The sequence below is a fragment of the Schistocerca piceifrons genome, chromosome 10 (assembly GCF_021461385.2).
Source record: "Schistocerca piceifrons isolate TAMUIC-IGC-003096 chromosome 10, iqSchPice1.1, whole genome shotgun sequence".
Classification (NCBI taxonomy): Eukaryota; Metazoa; Arthropoda; class Insecta; order Orthoptera; family Acrididae; genus Schistocerca; species Schistocerca piceifrons.
In genome coordinates this window covers 23,215,091-23,234,830 of record NC_060147.1, presented here as the reverse complement: position 1 = coordinate 23,234,830, position 19,740 = coordinate 23,215,091, and the positions used below count along the sequence as shown (strand labels likewise).

The 19,740-nt window shown below is 39.2% G+C and overlaps 1 protein-coding gene across 2 annotated transcripts in view; it reads left to right on the top strand.

Annotated features, from left to right (window-relative positions):
• The window catches only part of LOC124718841 (cullin-2-like), a 114,721-nt gene that overhangs the window by 68,559 nt on the left and 26,422 nt on the right, over positions 1-19,740 (top strand). For both annotated transcript variants that reach the window (XM_047244465.1, XM_047244466.1), the window contains 3 exons: positions 7,108-7,353; positions 9,559-9,687; positions 11,332-11,523. In XM_047244465.1, the coding sequence (XP_047100421.1) occupies positions 7,108-7,353; positions 9,559-9,687; positions 11,332-11,523 (567 nt within the window). The remainder of the gene's footprint in view (positions 1-7,107; positions 7,354-9,558; positions 9,688-11,331; positions 11,524-19,740) is intronic.

The window sequence follows — 19,740 nt, the reverse complement described above, 5'->3', positions numbered from 1 at the left end:
AACTTACACATTTTCAAAGTCTATGGAATAAATGCCTTTCTTTTGTCAGTAAAAGAATTTTGTGGGCATGCATCTTGTATCAGTCCACAAATGCTTTCTGCTGGGGTTCCACTGTTGCATCCCTTTTTACTAGGGAAGCTGAGACAGGTGTTACATTCATTTGAAAATAGCTGGAAAAACAGTGAGCCGTTTTGTGTATGTATCTGTGGGTAATTTCAAAGCTGTGAGATATCTGAACTGATAATGGTCACTATCGACTTACATAAAGGACACCTGAGAACATTAAGTTCAGATCTGGCAATTGTGCATCAAATTACTCCCTTGTAATGTCTTTCCATCCCTGGCATAAAATAAATAGATAAACATAAATATCTCAAAAAGTAGGTAGTAATTGTAGTGAAACTTACACTCTCTCTGGACAAACATTTGATGTCTGGAAAGATGCAATCGGTCACCCATTATACAAGAAATGGGTCAAAACAAATTTCAACAACAACAGAGACATCTCACTCATTTCATACTATACAAAACATTACAGGATAGAACAGTGCGACAGTGATCAGGAACTAGGAGAGTACCAAGCAGGGACACTTGTGCACGTAATAGATTTGCACCATCAGCACCTTGATCAAAGCCAAAATGCTATCAATAGATAAGAAGGTAATCAAGACATTTATTGATTTTAAGTAGGGTGTAATTCCATAGACTGAGACAAGCTTATGAAAGTGCTGAGAGAAATTGTAATAGATGGCTAGACAAGAGGACTTGCACAACATTAATGAACACACAATCTCAAGTTAAATTTTTAGGAGAGCTATATAAACACAGTGCCACAGTGATAACACCAGTTCCAGTCAGATTACCGAAGTTAAGCACTCGGATGGGCGACTGTCCGATCTGCCGGGCACTGTCGGCGAGCAGGGTGTACCCGGCTCTTGTGAGGCCAAATGAGGAGCTGCTCGATGGGAAGTCACGACTCTGGTCACGAAAATTGACATCAGCTGGGAGAGCGTGTGCTGACCTCGTACCCCTCCATATCTGCATCCAGCGAAGCCCGTGGGCTGAGGATGACATGGCAGTCATTCAGTACTGTTGGGCCATCGAGGCCTGTTCGTACGGAGTTTAGTTTATATGAATCACAGGAGTGATTCGAGGAGATGGCTGCTCAACAATTCTATTTAACTGTATCCTGCAGAAGGTAATCTGAGAGTGGTGAAAAAAAAATGATTTGACATAACATCCCAGACAGAATCAGATTCAGTTATCAAAAGATTGATATTAAATTCAAATGCCTCAAGTTCGCAGCTAATCTAGTATTTTTCAAGCAAAATCTGAACATTGCAGCCAAATAGAAGACCTAAAAGAAACAGCGGAGAAGACAGCACTGTAAATTTATTTTGGGAAGACAGTGCACATCTACATCTTCATGAGTACTTAAGTGGTTGGCAGAGGGTTCGTCTAACACTTTCACACTATTTCTCTACCATTCCACACACTAACAGGGTGTGAGAAAGATGAACACTTTAATCTTTCTACGGGAGCTCTGATTTCCATTATTTTGTTACAATGTATGGTGACATCAGAAGAAAAGAGAAGTTCAGGCACCCAGGTGAGATTCTCATCCTGAACGTTGATGAGAAGGCAACTCTCGAAGAAATAGCTAGAACAATGGAAGTAGCATTCAGACTGGATCAGCACACGTAAAGATCCAAATCTCTATCTTGCCATGCAATTCTCAGATACTAAAGTACCATGCATATATACAGCAGAGGAGAGTGCCAGAAAAAAACTCTCAGGAATAGAGAAAAAAGAGAAGAAATTTATAGGGAAGATCCTGAGGCTGCATATAGTGATAGCAGATGTGTTTACCTTTCATTTAAGATCAAATAAGAGATTCTATGAAAAGTTTGAAAACCTCAGAAGGAGAAGATAGCCAATTATCTCTGGACACATTGAAAGAATGAATCAGGAAAAATTGCAGAATAACAGAGATACTTAAGATTGGGCAATAGTGACATAGAGAATGAGGGAATACTGGCATAAAACAAAATAGCTTGTTAAGGGAAGACAGTTGTGTAATTGTAGCATACTATTGATAAAATAAATAAATGAAAGCACTCACTTAATACACTATATGTATTTGTAATTTTAAATTTACTGCACAATATTTTTTTATCTCAACTCAGATGATAGGACCGTGAGTTACGACATCTCTGCTCAAGCCTGTGCAAAGACAGCAGGTATCGTGATAACACAGTGGTCCATATTGTAACAGGAGATGGGTTCCCTCTCAACTCTTGTACGTGATGAGAATTTACATTAGACCACAAAACCATGTTCCTCAAATATAAGCTTCCATATATCACACATTTGTCTGAAAATAACACACTCTAGTGAGACAGGGCAATTGGAAATCACGCAAACAAAGCATGGCAGGTTGCAATGCTTGCCCGATGCTGTTGCCATATAATTCATTCACAAACATGAGTCAAAATCCCGTCAGTTCCAAATCTTTTATAATGTGGTCATGCTCTGTCGACTGCACTACATGATTTCAGCAGATCTTTTGCGAGTGGTTCTATAGGAGACTGTACAATCGATCAAGCGGTGGAAATACACATTTGCTTTACATTTTGTTAAGTCATAAGGGTTATGAGGGCTTGTCAGACACCCTGAACATTACAGTGTTAATAGCAGTCAAGCACTTATCAAAGTAAGTCCCCATGAATTGGCTTGCATCGTGCTCCACATCCGGTTGCAGTGTGTCGACGAGGCAGAAAATTCTTCTGTGTTCATTTGTGCACCTACCTTTCAGATGATATAAGAGCCAGGGAGATGCGATCAGAAAAGAATCAGATGTTGTCCCAATTGGGAAAGAACAAGTCCAACACTGTCATTCACTGTAAGAGAACCATTATTTTATGAAGAGACGTTTTTGCTTTCATCTTCAGTTTTGTTCTTATATTAAAAGTTAATATTTTAGCCATGGTACATGTTCTGACTTCGTCTTTAAGTTCCATACCACTATTATGATGGCATGCTGAAAAGTAATACCTGTGAATTTTTTAATTTGAAAACTCATAAGGCTTTTTGAATAAGACAAATGTTGTTAACATTCTGCATCTTTATTCTTCATGTCTACATATTTTTTCTCAACGTAGTCACCCTGACGACAAACACATTCCCGTCCCATGAGAAACAGGTTTGTGGACACCTTCATTGTAGAACGTTTGACGTTGTTGGTGCAGCCACAACTTCACCTCTGCGTGCTTCATCACTTATCAAAATGAAGTCCCTCTATGGATGACTATCGATGACAGTGAACCCGAGGCATCAGATTGTTGCAGATTTTGCAGCGCCTGTGTGTGATCTGGCATTTTCATGCTGAAGGTGGTGATGCCCCATGTGTGGATGAACCCTTCAAATTTGAAGCATTATAGAGCACACTGTTTCCCATACAACTGACATAGTTACATTACACACTGCTGAATTACATGCTGCATTCCGGAGCCCTCTATTGGCAGACAGTACTGCGTCTCAAAGGCTTTAGGACGAAGACTGTGCAATTCTTCAATAGAACAAACTGCTTCCAGTAAGCGTGACGTCACAACTGTTCACATTAGGTTCGTTTGAACAGTTGCCAGCGGGTTTGCAGGCATGCGCAGTTATGTTGTGTATGAGCAGTACCGTGTGCCGCTTTTGGCTACTTGAAGTGTGGCTGTTTGCTGTATCGGCAGTAGCAATAACCAGCCGGATGCCACCCAGAAAAATTTTTCTGGCGTGCCCAAGCTGTCAGATGCACGGAGCAGTCTGTGATGTTGTGGGGAGGGAGGAGTATTTTCCACATGACTTGTTTTTACTTTTAGTGATTTTGCTGTTTCCTCTTCGTTTACAGCTGTCACGTCAAATAATAACAAAATATAATTCTGTGGCCGGGAGCTATCAAGTGAATTAAAATACATTCGCATAATTACTCTGGAATTAACAACAGTACGGACAATCAAGCAGTTGAGCAACTTACTTTGGAACTTACAATTTTATGCAGTGAAATAGAGAAAGCAGTTCAACATGTGGAGACTCATTAAAGCCCCTGATGTAGACGGTATATCTGGAGAAATGATTAAAGAAATGAGACAGGAAGGTATTGATGTGCTGCATTCATTGTGTAAAATTGTGGGAAACTAGGGAGTAGCCGGATGACTGGTCAAAGTCTCTCTTCATCCCGTTACACAAGAAGGGGTTTATCAGGAACTGCTCCAACTACCAAACTATTGCCGTCATATCCAATACAAGTAAAATTTTGTTCTACATCCTGATTCAATGTTTGAAGCTTTACATTCAGCCTCACATATCCACGGAACAAGCAGATTTTGTTGAAGGGAAAGGAACTCGTGAATAGATCCTCAACATAAGACAAATAATAGAAAAATCATGAGAGTTCTGTGTTCCTGTTTTCATCTGCTTCCTTGACTATATGAAAGCCTTTGACTGTGTTGTCTGGGAAGAGTTGTGGCAGTTGCTTTCAGAGTTCGGTGTCCCACCCCACTTGTTAGCATTGATCAAAAGTCTGTACAATAACCACTTCACAGTTGTAAAGACAAGTGCTGGCTCATTTGATTCCTTCAGAGTATCAAAAGGTGTGAGACAGGGTTGTTTCCTATCCTGACAACTGTACAACATCTATGCAGAGCATGTCATTAGGAAAGCTCTCGATGGACCAAAGGCATCTCAATTGGTGGGGGAACTATCAACAACCTCCATTTTGCTGATGACTGTGCTTTAGCCAACAGCGAAGATGAACTTACTGAGCTGCTAACAAGAATAAAGGACATTAGTCTATCATGTGGATTAGACATCAACCTCAGCAAGTCCAAACTCATGATAATTGATCGAGAAGAACAGATCCAGTTCGCAGGTCGATTAAAGGAACTGGAAGTCGTGTATTCCTTCATCTGTCTTGGGTCAACCATATGCAGCACGGGAAGCTGTGACGATGAGATAAGAAGACAGATCACGCTAGGCTGAGTGGCTTTTAAGAAGCTCACCAAGATCTGGCAGAGCAGAGCAATAACAAATAGCACAAAGGTCGGGCTAGTTGAAACACTCGTGTTTTCTGCCTTCTTTTATGGTTGTGAAACATGGACACTCAAGGCCAGAGACAAACAGCGCATTGATGTGTTTGAGCTTTGGTGCTGGCATAGGATGCTACGCATAAAATGGACTGAAAGAACAACAAATGTGTTCAATAATGAACAACTCGATATCTCCAAATGCCTTTCTTCTCAAGTCACCGAAAAAATTCTCCAGTTATTTGTCCATATTGTGAGAAGAGATGGAGAAAATCTAGATAAAATAATCTCGCAAGGATAGATCGAGGGCACAAGACCATGAGGAAGAGCAGCGAGCAGATGGATAGATCAAATCAAGATCATCTCCAGTCTACCTCTTCAGCAGACACTAAGAGAAGCTGACAATTGTCCGGGATGGAGACGCTTGGTTCAGGGGGTCACGTCGCTCAGCAATGAGCACAAATAACTTATGATGATGAATTACAGAAGGCTAAAATATATTTAGTTTCAGTTTTCTGATTTTATTTTACTTCTACGTTTTTGGCAGAAGCATTAATCACCTTGCGGAACAATGAAGTTGTTTTTGTAGATTTTCTAAAGAAATTTTCATTTTATTAATCTTTTCCACAGAGGCAGTTAATTTATTTGAAATGAAGTGTTTCATTCCCCACCGTTCGCAAGTTTCAACTGTTTCAAATGCACGTTTTCATCATCCGGCACATATGGAATTATGCCATAATAAAGAACCAAACATGAAGTAATACAGAACTGGTACTCCAAGAAACTTTTGCATCCCAAAAACCACACTGAAAAGCTTAATATCAAGTTGATGCCTACATCTTTGAGAATCTGGACATACAAATGTGCACTTTGTTGTTCTCAGAGTATCGTCTTATGTCCTGTTTCATTTATGGCGTAATGTAATATCTCTTAATGCTATGTAAGATGTCTTAATGCTATTTACGTACCAACATATGGACTTCCTGTGTCATCGTAGTTGCGCATGCGCAGTAACGCCTTTTTTTCCTGGTGATCTCTGACAACAATTTCTGAAACGAATTCTAACAGGTCATGGTAAAATATTGCAAATGGTGGTTTGAAAGGCTTTACTTTCAAAGTAAATTTCATTTCATGCAAGATGAATTACATTACTTGCGAGAATGCCCTTTGAATTTCTTAAATCGTAGAGTGTTTGACTCTTATTTAAAGCTTAATACTTTGAAGGCCAGCCACTTAGAAGAATTTCAAACCCAAAAGACCAGACATTTATGTCATTATTTAAAATTTTAAAGAATAAAACGTGCAAAAAATACCAATATATATATTCTAGCTACACTATGTATATTAATTTAAACCATTAACTGTTCCTATTTGTGTGTTCGCACTTCTTAACAGTGATGTTGCTATTGGCTGAATACATCACGTGCCCTGTTCTCTGAAGATCTGCTATCATCGCCTGGCGAGATCACGTGAGATGAGCTATAACTGGCTTACAAAAGCACATCGCACTCTCGATTTCAATGCTTCAGAAACTAAGGTGCTGTGTTTGGTGGAACTCGAATATATACAATACGAAAATATGCAGCGTACATGTTGGAGCACATCAAAGATCTTTCCAAAACACGTTCCCCCACAGCTGGGGAGGGGGTTCATTTTCTTAAGTGCCTGTAAGTTGTACAATGATGTATAAAATCTTATTCATTCAAAGGATTGATAAGTTTTACAGAGGGAAAGTTTATTGTCACTTAAAAATGTAAAAAGTGTTTGGTTTTTTTTTTAACCAGAAAATCCAGGAATTTTTTTTTCCTTGTCCACGTATACACCCTGTAGGAACAGCAACTGGTTGGTCCTATTCTTTCCTGGACGCTATTGCTACTTAAAATTTGTTGCATTAGGTGTTTGTGAAATTTCCACACCTCAAGGTGATTATTGGCCAGCCATTATGTCTCCTAGTATATTTTCTGTTTTCTTGCTTGAAATTTTCTTTGGAATTTTTTTCTCCTAGTTTCAGTAGTGACTGTGTGAATGTTATTTGCAGCCAAACACCCCCTGTCCCGCTCCAGAGATTTTGGCACGACACTGCGATACGTTACTCCGCCGGACGGGTAATACGGTGGACTCGGAGTTAGACGAACAGCTGGCCCGTGCGGTAGCCGTCTTCAAGTATCTCGATGACAAGGACGTCTTCCAGAAATTCTATGCGCGCATGCTGGCAAAGAGGCTCATCTTTCAGCACAGCTTGTCAATGGAGGCAGAGGAGGCGATGATTGGCAGGCTGAAGCAGGTAAGTGTCATTGCAGTAGCTTAGTGAGCACAGTACAAATTGCTTTTATAAGCAGATTATAGATTTTTTGTTAATGTGAAATCAGATAAGATTATTTTTAGGCAGTGTGGTATCAATTTGTGTAGTAGGGTATGCTGACTGCTTTATGAGAGTCAGACTGGAGTAATCGGAATTGACAATGTTGAAAGAAGCCAAAATCAATACAGGTGTGAGGCAGGGTTGGTCATTGTCACAGCTTCTGAAAATGAATTTATACATGTGTAGTTAAGTGCCAGACTAAAAAACAAAAGATCTAGTGTTCAATTCAAAGATTATTTATCACTTATCCTTCACTTGAGTTTTATCATAAAATCACACAGGAGACATATGACCATTTTATAAACTCTTAGCATGTCTTAGGTCATGAAAATCAACTTCTTGTTAAAAATTATGCTTTTTGGCATATTTTATTTCTAGCCCATCGTAGGAAGATCTGCCAAATGAAACATAATTGCCATGGAAGTACAAGCACGAAGTAGGCATCACATCAGGAGTAAAAATAAATGCCTTAATACATAGTATTGTCACACAAAATGACAGTCATTGTCATAGATGCTCAATTGAAGGCAGGCATTCAAAAACTAACTACAAATACATGCCACCAGGCATCATAGTTGAACAGTTGTAGTGGTGTGAAAAGAGTATATTAAAAGTAGACCAACAAATTAATAACAAAAATAGTGGTAGAATAAATGTAAAAATAATAAACCCACCTTACAATATTTCCATCATCTTTTATTCTCTTTTGAAATGAATCAAATGATTTATTAATGTTCTTTGTTGATACACTTTTGATTGTGGTTTCAAATCTTACTTATAAGTGTTTCCTTCTGTTATCTTTCCATTTTTAAAAATACAATTTTTGTTATTAATTTGTCTATCTACTATTAATGTATGTTTATGTGTATATGTAAATACAATTTATGTTATTAATTTGTACAACTATTGTTAATGGAAAATGGAAATGAGCGTTTGGCATCATTGGCTGGGAGGCCCCTTGCAGGGCAGGTGTGGTCGCCTTGGTGCAGGTCTTATTACATTCGATGCCACATTGGCGCCAGATGGGGATGAAATGATGATGAAGACAACACAACACTGAGTCCCTGAGCGGAGAAAATCTCTGACCCAACCGGGAATCGAACCTGGGCCCGTAGGACGGCAATCCGTCTTGCTGACACTCAGCTATCAGGGCCAACAACTATTATTAATGTTTATATATGAGCAATCAGTTTTTAGATTACATCCTTATTTAAAATTTTATTGAAACACAGTCAGTCTAATTTACGCAGCAATTAAAAAGAGATTTTTACATTCAGATTGGATATGTACATGAAACGTAAAGCAAAAGTTTCATATTTTAATGTCTAGTAGGCTTATCAATAATGTCAGATTCTTAGTTTAGAAGAGTTACTATTAGCAGTGACACTAATAATACTGTGTGTATCAAAAAGAATTTTACAACTTAAAAAATTCGTATGAACTTATTCACATGACTTACAGACTTAGTGTTAGGTGTCATCTTGAAGGAAAGTAGAACAAGTTTTGACTCATGTGGTACACTAGGACAGAATCGTGCCACCGCAAAAAATAATGGCAGTTGCATCAAAGATTACTGCCTTTACCAGTCTCAAGTGTGCTCGTTGTGTGTTTTGCTTTGAAGAGTCACAGCCAACAACAACTCTGCAATGTAGTTTTCATGCAGAGTATGATAAAGATTCTCCCAGTAGACCTACCATTTATGAGTAGCATAAATGTCTATTGAAAGTGGATGTTTCGTTAGACATAGCAAAGTTGTCTTCGTGTGTCTGCTGGTGATGTAGAGAAGTGAGACAGAGCTGTGTGAACTGTCTTACATAATCGACAGGAGGCACACTAGGATAGTCTGTGCAGTTGTGACCACTGCGTCTGGATGGCTTGATGGTCAGCATATCTCTGTAGTAAGCAGGAGACCTGGGTTTTAATCACTGTCCGATACAAATTTTTAACTTTCCCCATTGATTTAAACGAGTGAAACTATATGTATCCATAATGCAGAGCAGCCAAGTACCAAATGTTTTAACTGGATTCGTTTTACTACATGTTTGCAAGATTATGAGGAAGATTTTGTCATAAATTTCAGTTACAAGACTTGACAAACTGTTCTTTGTAACAATGTATTTTTTGCAGTGCTGTGGGTGTGAATTTACCAGCAAGTTTCACCGAATGTTTTTGGACGTCTCCGTGTCGAGTGATCTGAATCGGAAGTTCGAAGATGCAATACCGCCAGCACCAGGTTCTGCATCCTTTTCAGTGCAGGTAATTGATTCTGAATTTATAAACTGTATTACCACTTTTTTTTTTTTATCACGGAATGTGAATCTGTGTTTTTGTAGTAGTGATTGTGATGGTGTGTGTGTGTGTGTGTGTGTGTGTGTGTGTGTGTGTGTGTGTGAGAAAGAGAGAGAGAGAGAGAGAGAGAGAGAGAGAGAGAGAGATAGGAGGGGGTTCTATTTTATTTATTTATCCATGGAATCATGTTCATGAAACAGGATACATGTAATTGCAAATGTTGAGAGAGCACAAATCTTATGATAATTTTTACTTATACGTGTGCCGTAAATGAGTGTGTCCATATCAATATGAGAATTATTTTAAGCTGACTACCTTCACATTTGAAATTAAAGGATTTTAATCAAAATTAAAACATTTGACATAAATTGGTTCCCATGAATTTAGCAACTGAATACAATCAGTTCTGAATCAGAATATTGGTGACATTTTTTCCTAAGAGAGTACTCATCATTTTTGTCTCAGCAAGGCAATTTGTTAAGTGTGCTGTCTACTTGCCTCACCCTGTCACATTGTTGACTTGCTCTCTGGCTTGTCAAGTAAATTTTGGCACAAGTAAGGGTGTGGTGGTAGTACACATTGTTATTTGTTTTGTATAGGTGGGAGAATCTTCCTACTAATGAACATTTCACCAAGATACATATAGTGCAGACAATATTTCCATAGACACACTCACAGTCTCTGCTACTTTGCCCACTGTCGTTTGACAATCTGTGATATTTGTGTTGCAGGCATTTAGAATGGTTTCTTGTGTAACCACATCAGCAAGCTGTCTTTGGTGGTTAATCAAAAGTGGATGTTTCACAAATTTTAAATTCGTTGAACCAGTATCTAACTTTCGTCTTTGATGATGAAGGATCACTATCACTTGTTACATATCTTCTTGGGTAGAAGCAAAAAGTGAATCACTGAACAATACTACACCTTTTCTGTATTTGCAATAAAACCTCTAGTATAACATACTGAAATGGGTGTCAAATCTAAACTGACCTGTAGTGACAGCTAACAGATGGTGGAACACAATGGTATTATATGGACACTTGAATGTGCCTGTTTTAGGTGGAAGTGTTTCGATTTGTGGTTGTGCAAGATGCCATTAAAGGTTTAGGCTTAAACTTTTTTTTAAATGACACTGCCAACCTCAGCAAGCAATTTTGCTAGTGTTATTACTGAATGCTTTGTGTACACAGCATTGCTTTCAAGTGCTTTGTTTTCTTTTCTTATTTTTAAATGAGGAGAAAGACTAATTCTGATCTGTCCCGGGGTTCATGTATCACTACACACCAGAAGAGCTCAGCAATATTGTAACCATGTTTCTCTTTTGCTTTCATCGATGTACAGAATGCGGGTGGGGGCTAATTTACTCCCCCCACCCCCACCCCCACCCCCTTCTATTCTGTTTAGACTAACAACCGACTGCCACACGTCTGCACTACAACGACAAATTGTGGCAGCGACAAAGTCTGTTCTTAAATGCTGATACTTATTCAGCCACTGTCTTATAGGCAAAATTATATTCTATGTGCGGTTTCATTTTGTTTCTGAAGAAATAATCAATTTGTCACATTTTCCAGAGTGGGTGATGGATGACATTTGCAATTTCCTTCACAGGTGTTGCAGGCAGGGGCCTGGCCGCTGAACCCGGCTCCCATCTCGCCATTTGCTCCACCGGAAGATCTGCAGAAGCGACTGCAGTCCTTCGAGAGCTTCTACCGCCACTTGTTCAACGGAAGGAAGTTGACCTGGCTGTACCACCTGTGCCAGGGAGAAGTGCGCCTGGGATACCTCAAAAAGCCATATGTTGTAAGTTGAAGGAGCCAGTTCTTCTACCTCTCTGAAACCAATACTAGCTGACAGCTCAGATCTCTGTTCTTGTACTGTCACGTATTTGCTATTTTGTTGAAAACTGATACAAAGGGGCTGTGCTGTGCAGAAGTACTGGTTAATCCTGAAAGTAAAGTAGAAACAGGAACCTACCATTATTAATAATGTTATTTGTTAAGAACAAGTAGCGGTGCTACTGGTTTCAAACCATCTGGTTTGTCGTTGGATGGCTGCTCGTGCTTACAATTACATTAGCTTATGTTGGCCATTTTTTACTGTGAAGAAAGTTTCTTGGAGTAATGGTGTCCTACAGCCAAAACCTATTTATCCTGCTACTAGTGCATGCGAGTGTTTAGCTGAGTGAAGTATTGCCATGTGTGTGTACTTAAATCAACCAACTGTATCAGCATGGGCTGACCAGTAGAGGCCATCTGTAGGAAATGTGCACACGACACGGTCTCCGTCATGCTATCTACAGGTGACTCACAACTATATACATGCGGAGCAGTGCTGACTCACCCTCTCTATGTTCATATAGTTTGTACAACCCACATCAGTTGTTCACTGTATTGCTTATGTTGCACCTTCTGTATGATTCTTTTGTTTTGTTATGTGTGGAGTCACAACAGGCTTATTTCCATTACAATTCAGAGGCTTATGAACAAAGCGGTATTTGTGTCATTTGAATTGGTTTCGTGTATTACTTGGTTACTACATGATTGGATCCCATCCTTATACCAGTCATGTAGTAACCATGTAATACAGGGTGTATATGGCCCGGGAAATCTGGGAAAACACAGGAATTTTTTTAGAATTCTGGGAAATTTGACTGATAAAAACTGATATTCTAACAAAGAACTTTACTTTAGCCCACTACTGCAGGATAATATTGCAGGAATTAAATATAAGTGAGAGAATAACATCAAAATTAAACTGTAGTTGCTACGAAAATTTGCCATTTACAACAAAAAAACACAGTGCCTACACATCTGTCGACAGCAAAATATGTCAAACGCTTGCTATGCATTATTTTGTAACAACAAACTGCTTTCCATGAGAGTGGCGTCACAGCTGTTTATATTTCTAACAGGTCGCAGTATTGTGAATGGTGGTTTGAGAGCAGTGTTTCTTTCAAAGTAAAAAATTGCTTTTTGCAAAATTAATAATGTTGCACTGGAGAATGTGCGATGAATTTCTTAAATCGTGGATTGTGTGACTTATTTGAAACTTAAAACACTTTGAGAAACAACAACTTAGAGAAAAATTTGGCCATAATACCAGCCATTTATGCCAGTATTTAAAATTTTACTGGCTCATTTGTGTGTAATATATCTTACAGGGCAACACATGCTAGAGAAGACCACATTTCAGGGTTAGTTTTTCATATTTCATTTCTTTCATAGATTACAAATTATGCAGTTATGATGGCAAAAAGTATAATAATCATTAAAAAATATGTGAGGTGACTTGAGCAATTTCGTACATAATTGTCTTTTTTGTGGAAAAGTCAAAATGCTTGACGAAACATATTCAGCCACATAACCCACAAAATGTTCAGTGCACAGCAATGAAATTTATAATCTAGCTTGTCAGAAATATTCAGCTGCTGCAATTTAAACTATGCTCTTAGGACCCTTCCTAACCATGCTCTCTGGGGGGAAGAAAGGAAAAAGAAAAAGTATATATATAAATTGACAACCAGTATTAAATGTGAAAACTTAACTTTTTTGTAGCTCTACTGTAGGTACATTAATTGTATCCATTAACTTTTCATATTTATGTGTTCGTGTTACTTAACAGTGATATTATTGGCTGACTACATCACATGTCCTATACTCTGTATATTTGCTGTCATGGGTTGGCAGGATCATATGACATGAGCTACGATTGGCAGACAAAAGCACATTGCACTCTTGATTCAGTGCTTTGGAAACTACTGCGCTGTAATAGTGGGATTCGTGTATATACTTTTAATACGAAAATATGCAGTTTACATGTTGCCGTGCATGAAATACCTTTCCAAAAGGCATTGTTTTTTGCTGTGTTTCATTTCCCAAAGTGCTGGGAAGTTCTATGCCGGTCTACAAAAGCTTTACCATTCAAAGTACAAAGCTGTACAGCTCCAAGGGAATGTATATTGTCACTTAACAAGGAAAAAATGCACTTTTAACCTGTAAATCTAGGAAAAATCCAGGATTTTTTTTCTTGTCCACGTATATACCCTGTAATACACAAATCCAATTCAAGTAACACAAATATGACTTCATTCATAAACCTCTGAACAATAACGGAAGTAAACTTCTTGTGACTCCACTCGTAATGAGACAAAAAGAATCATAAAGAAGGTGCAACATAAGCAATACACAGTACAACTGATGTTAGCGGTACAAACTAAAAGAACGTAGCGAGGGTGAGACAGCACTGCTCTGCACATATATAGGTGGTATTCGCCAGTAGATGATGTGACAGTGCCGTATGCATGCTTTCAACAGGTGGCCTCTAGCGGCTGGCCTGACTGATGCGGTTGTCGGTTGATTGAAGTATACGTGTGCAGCGACACTACACTCAGAGCGAGTGCGCCCCCCTCCACACACACACACACACACACACACACACACACACACACACACACGAGAGCACAGACAAAGTTGAAGGGTGAGGCATCAGAGACAGTAGTTCAGAAATAGAATGGTAAGACTGTGGCAGTTCCAGTGCAGAGATGAGGACAGAGTAAGTGATAAAGATATAAAGTCATATTAATGGGAGGAGAGATGAATAGTGTAATTATGAATTAGGACAGAGTGTATATATGACTTTTTGTGCCCTAATTCTGTCCAATTGATGCTGAATCATTCCGCAGTCACTCGAAAACTACGCTTTCCAATACTCAGTGGCACCAAAAGGGGACAGTCTTATTTTTCTGGCCACCATAAGTGACAGTTTATGTCTGTCGAGAAGAAGGCTGCCGTATCACGCGCCTGCTCTTTCCTTTGTCTCTGACTTAGCACTAGCCGTCTGGGACTGTGTACTGGGTTCTGAGCCAGTCACATATTTGAGAACCTATTCTGTATTAAAGTTCACTTGTTGACTCAAGTCCACTGTTCACAGAGCACTGTGTGTGAGAATGGCGAGCTATTTTCACTTGACCAATGCTTTCTAAATCTGTGCCGATCTGTGGAAACTTATTGTGCTCTAGCTTAGAATATTTTCCAGGCTATTGTAGCATCCTGATGTTGTGGGTATTGGTCTATAATTTTGCACATCATTTCCTTTGCCCTTCTTATATATGGAATATGAAAGGAGGCTGGATACAAAGTGAGCAAATAACTTATTTTTGTGTGCCTTGGCCAGGGTGAAGGTCAGTGACGTATTAAAGTTCACTTGTTGACTCAAGTCCACTGTTCACAGAGCACTGTGTGTGAGAATGGCGAGCTATTTTCACTTGACCAATGCTTTCTAAATCTGTGCCGATCTGTGGAAACTTATTGTGCTCTAGCTTAGAATATTTTCCAGGCTATTGTAGCATCCTGATGTTGTGGGTATTGGTCTATAATTTTGCACATCATTTCCTTTGCCCTTCTTATATATGGAATATGAAAGGAGGCTGGATACAAAGTGAGCAAATAACTTATTTTTGTGTGCCTTGGCCAGGGTGAAGGTCAGTGACTTTTTTTCACTCCAGAAGCATCAAAATACTGTGCATGTGATATTTCTGGTTCAATTAATAATAAAAATAATAATATATGGGGATATTCTGCACCTTTTCTTCCAGTCACTGGGAATACCCACAGGAAAGTGGGGTTCAAATTGTACTTTTGTGGCTTTAAATTATAAAGTTCATCATGAAACTGTGTTGAAGTGCAGACAACTGTGAAGTATTAAAGAGTCTGATGCCTTGTTTCCCATTTTCTTTGAATGACATCCTTATTTGAAGCAAGGCATATCTCTTCCATATACAGTTACCTAGGCCTGCAAGATGAGGGAATATTGACTATCATTTATGGCAGTCACTCACCCCTCCATATTTCCTTACCTTTTTGGCATTAGTGCATAAGCCCCAAGTTTTTATCAATGTCCGTTCTGCTCCCAAACACTGGATGTTTCAGAAGGAGTGGTAAATTTTTTAAGAGGTGGTAGTACAGACCATTTTAAATAAAGTATTCCACATAACATGCCCAGTTTTTATTGGTTACAGAGATACAGCTGGTTACAGAAATAAATTTTGGTTTTGCGTGTCAGTACTCCAGCTGCTATGAGTTTATTTAACAATCGTCAGTTTAATTTTGAAGTTACAGTTCTGAAATTGTGCACAAGTATACATAATTGTATTTTTTAACTGTGATTTTGATCTGTTTGCCAATTCTGCTTTATCATTAATCATGCACGTGTATGAGGGGCATTCAATAAGTAATGCACCAAATTTTTTTTCTCAACCAATTTGTGTTGGAAAAAGTGTAATTCGTTGTGGACATGTGGAATATTCTCTCTTCGGCTCCTCTAGCTTCACGAAGTTCTGATAGGTGGCAGGGCCATACGTAGCCTTCAAAATGGTGTCTGTAAAGGAGGTACATTCCAAGCAGAGAACTTTCATTAAGTTTCTTGTGGGGGGGGACCAGAGCATCACAGATATTAAGAGATTAATAGGCACTAACAGAATCTCTGCGGAGACATAGCGGTGAACAAAAGTCGAGGGAATGGTTGGGCGAGGTGCCTGTTACCATTGCAACAAGGTCACGCTGTGACTGCTGCAGTCTTGGAACGTGTGGACACTCTCATTTGAAGTGATCAACAGATTACAATCATACACCTAGCTGCTCAACTGGACACCTCTGTTGGTAGTGCCAACACTCTAATCCACCACTTGCAGTGCTAAAAGGTGTGTGCCCGCTGAGTTTTTTCGCCACCTATCAGAAGACAGTAAAGAGCCCTGAAGAACAGTCTGTGTGGAATTGCTTGCACGTTACGAGGTTGATCGTGACAATCGTTTTGTCGAACATTGTCACAAGCGATGAAATGTGGCTTAATTGCTTTGAACCAGAAGCGAAATGACAATTTGTGGAGTGGTGTCACACCACCTCTCCTCTGCAGGAACAGTTCAAATCCATAACCTCAGCCAGCAAAGTTATGGGAACGATCGTGTGGGACTCTGAACAGGTTATTCAGTTTCGTGTCCTCCCTCATAGTGCAACAGTCTACTCTCAACTGTGTTCTGCTACCCTCAGAAAAATGAAGAGCTACCCTCAGGAAAATAAAGAAACAATTCAGCATGTTCCTCACCACAAAAATGCAAACAAACTTGTGTTTGCCTTTAACGCCAAGTGTCGCACAAGTCTGTGCACCTGAGAGGCGCTTAGAAAACTTCATTGGACTGGTCTTCCTCTCCAACCCTACAGTCCAGATCTCACATCATCCAACTTCCATCTGTTTGGCCCAATCGAGTATGCACTTTGCAGGAAGCAGTACATGTATGATTGAAAGGTTACTGCTGCAGCAAGATGTTGGCTCTGATGTCGATCAGTAGAATGGTACCGTGTGAGCACGTGGATCGTCCCAGCAAGGTGGCGTAAGGCTGTTGCATTGAACAGAGATTATGTTGAAAAATATGGTTTTGCAGCCAGAAGAGTGGTGAATAACGTGGTGTATTGGAATCCTGTATAAAACCAACCAGCTTTCAGGAAAAAAAGTGGTGCATTACTTATTGAACACCCTTCATATTTACAAATGTCGAACATGCTGATACAAAATTTGGATACAGTAATGTAATGAAGACTGCTGCTGCTGCTTGTAGAGATTTTGGTGGACTATTTCATAACCTCAGAGTATCAAATTCGAGACAGTTTACTTGTGTTTTCTCTAAACCGTGTGTCATATGTCATGTGAACATGCAAGTGAAAAATGTGTGTATCGAGTAGACGATATTATTCAGTTGGTAGAACTTCTTGGTCCTTCAACAGGAGCACACAGAATTTGTACATGTATCGGTGTTCCATGTACAAGAATAAGGTGGACATTATGTATGTATGTGTCACAACCATCCCCATCATTTATAGGTTAGCCGACACCTTCGAGATGAAGGTAGACGACTGAAATTTTGTCGTCGGATAATTAGAAATTGCCGAGTAATCCATTAATAGTTTTTAGCGATGAAGCCACTTTTACTTGTGTTGGTATTGATGATACTCGTACCCCACATTTGTGGTTTGAACACAACCCACATGCCTTTGTGGCGACAATTTCAATAGTGCTTCTCTGTAAATGTGTGTTATGGTATGAATGACAATCAGTTGATTGCCTCAATAAAAATAATCATTTTGTGAAAATGTAATGATTTTGGATTGATAAACAGTGTGCTCACTAAGCAGCGGCAGGAGACTACAAATATAAACATATTAAAGTTTGCAAGCTTTCGGAGCTGGTGGCCCCTTCTTCTGGCAGTAGAGTTGGAGGGTGAAGAAGAGCAGTGAAAGAAAGGGGCTGGTTAGGTGTAGGAAAAGGGGCAGAGTTTGGAAAAGTCACCCAGGACCTCAGTTCAGTGGAGACTTAACAGATTGAATGAGAAGGAAAAAACAGTTGTTTACAGGATCCTGTTACCCAGATTTTCTTGAAAGTGAGCTTCCAGTATTATTGATATACATTCCTTAGGCTACAAGATGGCTCTGTTCTTCCAGAATCATGAGGCCCCTGCATGTTCTACTCATCAGGTAGCAACTCCATATAAACATTATATTCCCTGGAAGATTGACAGGCAATAATGATAACTTTTATTCACCACCTTACCCATTTACATTTTTGCCAGTGGCGATGGTCGAAAGGCAAAGTCTACAAAGAAAAGGTAAATGCAAGGGACAAATTGATTGAATGGATTATGAAAAGTGCTAACCTCATAAAAGAACAGCAAGAGAATTCGAAGGTGCATTTGCCTATATTACCACCTCCTAAATTACTCATTGTTTCTTATGAACATACAACATTTGCGTTGTTTTTTTTTTTTTTTTTTTTTTTTTTTTTTTTGCCCCCCCCCCCCCCCTTTAACTATTATGCATCATCTGTCAGACCTCTTTGATTTTTTTTTTTTTTTTAATTTCATATTTCCCACACCTCTGAAGACTAAAGTGGACTCTTCTCAGTAGCCCTGTTGGATGGTAAGATACACGTGTCAAAAGTCTTGCATTGTTGCTGCATTTTGTTTCTTATTTTTGTACCTTGAGATGTCTCACAGATGTACATAGTGCCCATCTGTTGTGTTTATGTTGAATATGATAACGAATACAGACTGAAACTATGAATTAAAACTTGTTCCAAGGCTGGGATTCAAATCCAAATATCCTGCTTACGAGGCAGATACTCTAACCACTAGGCCACCTATACCCCCGCCGGCGAAACATTGCACTTGACAGTTCACTTTTTGTCTAGTTAGGTTGGCTATACTGTAATAGTGATGTTGCAACAGCAGCCTCTATACACACAGCAGACGATACAGTCTCGTAAATGCAAGCGATTGAGCAATTACAGTGTATATAAAAACTCGTTTTTAGTTGTACTACAATGACAGGAAGTAAGCAACCGTATAATAATGCATGTAAAAGCATAACAATGCGCACGCTTTCGATAACGGAAGGAAAGAAATACAAAAAACAAGCATCTGACGACTGATACTTTAAAATCAATAATGTACGTAGTTTACAAAATAAATAATAACCGAGATTGCAATAAATAACCAATATTAGTAATTTTTCACTCACCAATTTACAGCGACAATGGCGCAATTCCATCCAGCTCGCCATCGTCACTGTTGTCCGATTCATCGCCAAAACAGTCTTCATCGTTGTCATCAGCAAGACAAATCATTAATTGTTCATGGCCAATGATAATGCCTTCTATTGTCTGTGCTGCTCGTATAAACTTCTCGGCGTGCTCTACTTTTTTTCTCCATGAGGCTGCATCCACAGTCACAAGAGCTTCACGCAACAGCTTTTCCACCTCTGTTATTGTAAAGGACTTGTTGTTCCTTACATACATTTTTGCATCACTCCATATTAACTCAATAGGATTGAAATGGCAGTGATATGGTGGCAGCCTTATTACAGTATGACTCTGCTCCTTGGCAATTTCGTCTACTACATATGTAGGTGTCGTAGGCTTATTTTCTTTAACAAGAGAATATAACAGAACCTTTGTCATACTCATATCCGCTGC